This window comes from Camelina sativa, chromosome 5 (genome assembly GCF_000633955.1).
Source record: "Camelina sativa cultivar DH55 chromosome 5, Cs, whole genome shotgun sequence".
NCBI lineage: Eukaryota > Viridiplantae > Streptophyta > Magnoliopsida > Brassicales > Brassicaceae > Camelina > Camelina sativa.
The window spans coordinates 21,170,915-21,178,604 of NC_025689.1; the positions used below are offsets into that span (position 1 = coordinate 21,170,915).

Consider the following 7,690-nt stretch of genomic DNA (forward strand, 5'->3'; position numbering starts at 1 on the left):
AACATTGGTAGATTAAGGACCAGGCTCTCCAGTAGAAATGATGGTAGTGTCATATTGATGAGAATAATGAGAATAATGGTGTATTGAAACATAAGTAAAATTGGTGACAAGCTGTAATGACATGAAATTTGAGAAAATATATATATATATATATAATCATTGGATGAAATAGCCGCTCAAAAAAAGCATAAAGAAGAGTAAAAGAGAGCCAAAGATTAAACCAGTCTTCTGACCACCAGTAAGAGCATTGCCACCAAGTCCATATTGCTGATTCTGAGCAAAACCAGCAATCTCAACCATTTTGCTCTCAAAGAAACTCTGGGCAGCTCCACACGTTGGACATCTCCAATCTTCAGGCAACTTATCAAACTGAAAACCCGGTGGGATCGGGTACGACGGGTCACCCGCTGATTCATCGTACTTGTACCCACATGATCTACACTCGTAGATGCCAGTGTTTAGAACAGCAAACTTCTCCTCCATCCTTCGTTTCTCTATGGTGTCTTCGACTTCTTTGGTCTCTGTTTCTTGGGTTTGGTCGGAAGAAGGAAGAGGCGTCGCGGCATCGTCTCTGGAAACGGCTAAGTAACGAGGGTGATGGTGAGTTGGATAAGAGATGGTGATGAAGATGTGATGGTGTAGTTTCTTGCCATATCTGAGAAACGGCGTCGGTTTTATGAGAGAAGAATGGAAATGGGAATGAGATTGGGAGAGAGGGCAGAAGGAGAAGGTAGCACTCGCCATTGGTTCCTTTTTACTTCTTATAATTTTTTGGGTTTGTTCATTGTTAGAGATGATGAAAATGTCGAAAGATGGATCCCATTGGAGAGGGAGAAAGGCTAGCATATGCTGCGCCCCCCGGATAAGATTTTTGAAGAGTATTGTGACAACCACGTGGCCTTCTTTCAATCCATCTTATTTCTTTACTTACCCCCAAAATGTCCCTCAGCCTTTTCCATTTCCATTTCCCCCCTAAATCTCACTGTAGCATTACTAAAGTAAAACATACATGTCAATTAAGACTAAAAATCTTCAAATTCCTTCTCAAGAGTTTTATTTAGATTTTTTTCGTGATCTTCACTACTTAGCTAGACTCATCAAGAATATAAACGTCCATACCAGGGAAATTTATCTCCTCGTAATCAATCTTGGGTCATCCATGCCTTTAACTTGGCAAGTTTTTTCCGCAGAATACTTATTACCTTTTTTTATTAACAAACTAAAAAACGCAAAAAAAATTCTAAAAGGTATGAAAATACTTCAAACCAAAAAAACAATCAACAAAGAAATTGTGATTTCGCACCAAGAATGGATTACCAATAACAGGCAAAAAAATGTAGAGATTGGAAAACTTTTTGAAGCCTGAATTAACAGAAGACGTAAAAAGTGTTAGGTCTACAAATTAAAAATGCAAAGCTAGCAGTTCGGCTCAAGCAGAGAGTTCAGAAATGCAACCTACTACTTCTGTTACTCATCTTTTAGAAGTGTCAGCCATCATACCTAAACAAACTCTACATAAGCATAACTAGCTAAACCGAACATTAAGACAAAGTGAAGCCTGTCAGGGGAGACCCACAGGTGGTATCTCTCTATTACATTTTAGATCTGCCGTTTTTGCCTTGTCTTGATTCTCCTTCAAGCTCTTTGCGATCCATATAGCGGTTTCTCTGGGAGACACCTTACCTGGGCCAAAAGGCTTAAGCAACACGTTGAGTTCATCATATCTCCCTTCTTGTAACAATCTGGCACTAAACTCGAGCAACCCCTCCAAAGCATCAGCTCGTTGACGATACGACGATGGGTCAAATCGACATCTTCTTGTGTTAGATGATGTGGTCTGGCTTGATGCACCCGCAGTTGCATTCTGATCAGATGATGATGACCCGTCGCTTATGTATTCTAACATGTTGTGTTGGATACCCTGCCACCTTGTGATATTATCAGATCCTGATTTACACGTTTCAACTGTGCATTTGTCTTTTGTTATAGAGCGGTCTGAGACAGATGAGCTTTTGGACGATGTTTTCCAGAAGATGTCCTGTTCATATGGAGCTAACGGAAAAATACCAATCTTATCAACTTGTGGCTCATTAATGGAATATTCTGGAGACTTCACTTTCTGCAAGATCCCAACTGTTGGATTGTATGCTGCAGCTTCTTGGGTTGTAGCCCTTTTCGTGAATGGTAGAGAAGTCCGGCGAGACAAAGAAACTAACTTGCTGGTAGTACCGCCTGAAACTGGATGCTGAACACCAAGCAAAAGGCAATCATGATCATCAGTGTCTAAGGTATTAATTCTACAAGACGAGGCTTTTTGGTATTTAGAAATCTGAGACATGTAGAGAAACAAAAACAACACAGGATTGTCTGGTAATGGTATTGGCAGCCATGTAATAGCATCTGTGAAGTTTATAAAGATCATTCAGTCCGCAATAATTTTCTTTCAATGGAACTCTGTACTGTTTTTTTTGGCAACTGATTCTAAGATAACAAAAAGGAGTGAGTATTACCAAGTGTTCGAATCTCCTTCCTGTTTCCATGGTTCTTCTGGATGCCGCTGAAGTTTTTGCAAGAGGATACTTCGAGACATTATATGCACTTGAAGAAACTTGCTTATATATCACTGTTCCTTTACTGCTGCTCTCAATTGATAAATCTGAAACCCTGCGACTTATACATTTGATAGAAGATACAGTGTCTTCTTCAGCTTCCGGATTCAAAGCTCTATCATTCAAGAGAGAACTATGTCGTCTCTCCCCAAAGGCCGGACAAGTGACAGCGGGTTCAGAAAAATGAGCTTTCTTCATAATCCCCTTAGAATTTGGCAACTGAGGCGGTAATGTTTTGCGTCTCAGGTTATTGAGCCTGAGCTTGACATCTAGAACGTAAGGTTGAAGATGTGGATGTCTAAGTAAATCTGAGGCCTGTGAAAATTTTATACTTCGCATAGTTAACAAAACAACATTGGCTATTAAGTTTATATGAACAAGCTAGGTAAGGTACTTATACATACAGATGGCCTAACTTCTGGGTTTTTTCGCAGCATGCTTTTGACAAGACCTCGGCTGAAATGAAGGTTCAGAACAATAAATAGAACCCCCCAAGATATATATGAAGGTAAAAGCAAAACAAAACAAAAAACTTACAATGAACCAGAATATTTTGCGGGGAGCGGAGATACAATTGTCTTGTTTATCTTATTAATCAGTGCTTGCATATCCTAACCAAGATGTTTTGGTAAGCATTATAATGAAAGGTGGTATTAAAGATGGATATGTTTCTATCACACAGCAACTTACAAATGCTTTAAATGCCGGCTTAAGATAAGCCATCTCATATATACAGCATCCTGCAGTAAGAAATTTATGTGTCCATAAGTAAATCATCCTAGGATACATATTTGGCAACATATGCAATACGTTTGTTAAGATAAAATTGTTAGTTTTTAGAATTCTTTTCTTTGTTTATCACATCAGAAACTGAATCAAAGAACCAACTAGGGATTAGAACGAGAGAATCGCTTACTGTATCAAGCTATCACAATCAGTTAATACCCCACACAATCTATCTGCTTTTCGTATTTATAAAGAGACCCTAATGTAGTATTTATAAAGAGACTTCATCAGAACTCTCGTCAGTCTTCCTAATAATTTATGAAGACTTCTTAATTAGAAACCTCATGAAAATTGAAAAATAAACAGCAGTAATCTTTTCCAGGCTTATGACAGAAGCTTTAGTAATACAAGCACAAATAGATAGATTACGGCTTCCTTATGTAGCAAATAAGTGAACTTAAAAATACACTGCTATATACAAAAAAAAACGCACCTAAAGACCAAATGTCAGATTTAGAACCATAAGGTATATCAGCTAGAAGCTCAGGGCACATATAGCTGGGAGTCCCGACAACCTGACATTTTATAGGTTAGAAGTGATGTAAAGGAAACACTGTGGCAGATATGCACATGATAGAGTAATTATAGAACTCACGGAGGAAGTGAGATTATCGGATGTTAGAATCTTGGCTAACCCAAAATCACCTGTAACAGCACTAATCAGGTTGATATTCTATATTTTATGAAGATGGGACGACAAGAAAATTCAAAGAGAAGCTCACCAAGGCGTATATCTTTCTCCTTGGTCAAGAATATGTTAAAACACTGGACAAAAGTGCAAAATATTAGCATCTAGAAAGTCTCAGCTTTAAGCTTTGGATTGTGTAGAACTGCAGATAGCAATATGAGATTGATACCTTGACATCACGATGAAGAATATGGTTCGTGTGTAAGTACTCAAGGGCCATCAGAAGCTGAACAAGCCACTTGCACAGTGTCTAGAAAGCACAAAATAGGATTATAGGACGACAATTATATCTAATAAATGTTCATGAGAAGCATCTAGAAAAGAAAAGCGCACCTCTTCCTGAAAATGCACGCCATTGGCTTTCTTGATGGCTTCTGCCCTGTAGCATAAGAAGAAAGTGAGGCTGCGTCACAATCTCTATAGTGAACACAAGGTAGGTGAATCTACATATAAAAAGCTGAAAACCCCAGAAACATTAAAAACAAAAAACTAACATGTCCCCTCCTTCACAATAACCTATGACGATGCACACATAGCAAGCCTAAGAGAAAGAATACAAAAGCTTTATCAGCTCAAAAGGTGTGGAATGATATAAACTTTTGTATTAAGTCAGGAGGTCTATCTTACCTTTTCCACCCAAGAATCTTTGTATTCCACAACAAATGGATGACGCATTTTGGAGATGAGCTCCATCTACTCAAAGTAGGGGAAACCAAGATCACACCATATGAAAAGGATTATCATACATAGAGCACTAGAAGATTCAAACAGGATTGCCAACCTCTTGATGTGCAGATCGTCTGGTCCTTTGAGTTTGCCGGGCAAGACGGATCTTTTTCAATACATATCTAATGAAACCAACACACGATATCAGATAAAAAAAAAAAGAAAAAAGTTCAAACTTTCTTCAGCCAAAAATCAGAGGCAGCAATAAGATAGAGTTCCTCACTTTTTCTTCTCATGCTTATGTCTCACTAGAAGAGCTGACCCGAAAGATCCTTTTCCTATTTGCTCAAGAATCTCATACTGTTCCATATCTAGTTTTTGTTACTGTCTTACCTTTAACCTAGTAGAGAGGTGAAGCAAATAGTAGTGTGATGTTTCATGAAGACATTAAAATGATGCTGAAGAAAACCCAACAAATGTAAACCCAAAGTCAAGTAAACACATACTCTGGTAAGTAAAGTATATAAATCTCATTAAGCAAATGAAAGAAGGAGAGAACTTATCTATGAGGCATCAGCTATGACTTTAAGTTACATTAGAAGAGAAATTAACTTAAAGGCTAAAAAATCTAAGACCATTGATCAACTACGTCTTAATGATGAATCAGCAAACAAGTGTGTGATATATGAATCTTGAAACTAGCTCTACAGCTCAATTTACAAAGAAAACAAAAGAGAAGCAAGCAGACATTATATGAAGTTATGAACCCTAAAGAGGAAATTACAGAGAAGATAATGTACGAAAAGAGAGAGATACTGACCTCAAGAGAGAACAGGGTAAGAGCGATCTGATGGGGAGAGACAGAGGATTTGGGCCCAATGAGGCAAGAGTTTAGAAGAGGAACAAGTACGGAAGACAAGCTTCGAGAGTGATTTGTAGGGACGAAGAATTTATATGACTAATTTGGTAGACAGAGTGGAAAAGTGTGGGGAAGAAAACTTAGTTCCATTAATGGTGGCTTTTCTGTGACATCATTATTAGATATTTCCTTTTTTATTAATATAAAAAGTTTATTTACAAAATACTGTAGATAGTAAATTGCCCAGAAAAAAAAAATTGGAAAATTGGAAATGAAGGAAGTTTTTCCAAACTTTTGTCTTTTTTTTGTTTCACAAGAGTGTCTTTTATTGATTAAAACCTAATAAACAGGCCAACATTACAAGCCAAAAGAAACAAGTCTACAAGCCCAACAAACCCTTAGACTAAGAAAACTAAAACGCTCTAGGACACATCTCTCTAACGTGGAGGCTTGCCTCACGAACTTTATCGACACATGTGCAACTCGTCATCACCATCTTGTTTACGCTGGAAAAGGAGAGATCCAGACAGAATGTTATGATAAACATATGAAGAACTTAATGATTCTCAAATCAGAACCTGAATCTCCTCTGATTCCTACTGAGGATGCACGATTCAGTTCTTTTTTGATTGAATCTTCTCAATGATACCATAAAATCAGATTTTTTATTAATATCAGATCTTCTTGCACTTTTTTGAACTTCTAAGTCTTAATTGATTCCCTAGATCTTGAGATTTCTTCTGACTAGAAGTTGAAGTCGAAGCTCCATACTCCTTCGGCAAAGCACAACTCTTAGAGACTTTCTAAATTCGAAATAGAGCGTCCCAGAATCCTTCGCCATAACAAACCAACCCAAACGATTCAACAAGCATCGGCAGTGAGAAAGACAAACAATTGCTCTAATTTCATCAAAATCAGACCAAAGACACCAAATTAAACTTCAATCCGCATCTAAAAAGTTGATCTTTAAAATGAAAAAACCAAAAAGCTCAAAGATCAAATTAAAACCCTTTAGAAGAAAGGAGGATTGAAGAATTACAAATCTAGATCAAAGGAATGAAAAAGAGAAATCAAAGTCAAGCAAACCCGAAGCAGATTAGAATCGAACGAGATCAAAAAGTAAAACTAAAGCTGGAAAAATTCCAGGAACAAAGCTAGCAAGAACCGCCTCGAGAAGAGCGAAACCACTGCTAGAGAAAGCTAGCCACCATCGGAAAACCATAAGCCGGACATCGTTGCATAGAAAGCCAACTATGCCGGAGTCAAAAGCCGGACATTGCTGCATAGAAAGCCAACTATGCCGGAGTCAAAAGTCGGACATCATTGCATAGAAAGCCAACACATGCCGGAGCCAAAATCCGATCACCATGACTAAGGAAGCCATCGCCGGAATATAAGATCACACGAGAACTTTCTCTCTCTGAAAGATTGAGAGAGCAAAGAGAGAGAAAGTTGTGATTCTTCAAACTTTTTTGCCAAACTTTTGTCTATATACACTTTTTTTTTTAAGATTGTCAATTGTGACAAAAATACTCCTACTAATATATATATAGTGAAGTTTTTAGGAGTTTAAACCAAAAAACAAAAAGAAAACTCATGTTAGTATACAATTGTGTAAAAGAAATTTGAAAAAAAATGTTTTGGGTGTCCAAAATCAGTTTGTAAATTGATGATTTATGGTCTAAATTGTTCAGAAAAGACTTTCTATGATTTTTTCAAGTTCTGAAACTTTAGATTATTCATTCTACATTTTGTACATGTTCTACGAAGTTTAGACGGAAATTTTTTTCTAAAAACTTCAGAACCTGAATTTTGTATGTTCTACAAAAATATGTATTTTACATTTTTCTTCATTCTACATCAATTCAGAATATATTTTTCACGTTTTACCCTGTATACTAAAAGAAGTAGAAGATATATCATAGAAATTTTAGAAATTATAATCGGTAAAACTTAGAATACCATAGAAATAGAAAGAAAATAAATTAAATAAGGAAAGTTAATATTTTTTGAATAATCTTAATTTATGATTACGGTTTTGTATTTATTGTTTAGATATGTTCTAATATATTTTAAAATGTG

General features: G+C 36.7%; 2 protein-coding genes across 3 annotated transcripts; both read right to left on the reverse strand.

Moving 5' to 3' along the window:
• LOC104787320 lies at nt 59-873 on the reverse strand. The gene has a single exon (XM_010512886.2). The coding sequence runs from the start codon at nt 844-846 to the stop codon at nt 157-159; it is 690 nt and encodes a 229-aa protein (XP_010511188.1). The 5' UTR covers nt 847-873; the 3' UTR covers nt 59-156.
• On the reverse strand, nt 1,439-7,105 carry LOC104787321 (serine/threonine-protein kinase Nek1-like). Of its 2 annotated transcripts, XM_010512887.2 has the most exons (15): nt 5,570-7,105; nt 5,033-5,149; nt 4,865-4,931; nt 4,711-4,776; nt 4,578-4,624; nt 4,417-4,462; nt 4,253-4,333; nt 4,118-4,160; nt 3,991-4,040; nt 3,829-3,910; nt 3,300-3,349; nt 3,147-3,220; nt 3,014-3,065; nt 2,511-2,924; nt 1,439-2,245 (listed from the first exon to the last, which is right to left on the reverse strand). In XM_010512887.2, exons 2-15 carry the CDS (start codon nt 5,116-5,118, stop codon nt 1,562-1,564), a joined length of 1,842 nt encoding a protein of 613 aa, XP_010511189.1. In that variant the 5' UTR covers nt 5,119-5,149; nt 5,570-7,105; the 3' UTR covers nt 1,439-1,561. The 2 variants fall into 2 exon arrangements, with proteins under 2 accessions (XP_010511189.1, XP_019101538.1); XM_019245993.1 differs by lacking the exon at nt 5,570-7,105 and having other exon boundaries at nt 5,033-5,534.

Bases quoted from the DNA above. Each gene is read 5' to 3' on its own strand.
- LOC104787320 (XM_010512886.2), bottom strand. From the start codon at position 846: ATGCTAGCCTTTCTCCCTCTCCAATGGGATCCATCTTTCGACATTTTC.
- LOC104787321 (XM_010512887.2), bottom strand. From the start codon at position 5,118: ATGGAACAGTATGAGATTCTTGAGCAAATAGGAAAAGGATCTTTCGGG. The intron at 4,463-4,577 runs GTTAGTTTTTTG...CTTATGCTACAG, and splicing joins TATTGTGAAGGAGGGGACAT to GGCAGAAGCCATCAAGAAAG. The intron at 4,041-4,117 runs GTGAGCTTCTCT...GTGCTGTTACAG, and splicing joins GGAGAAAGATATACGCCTTG to GTGATTTTGGGTTAGCCAAG.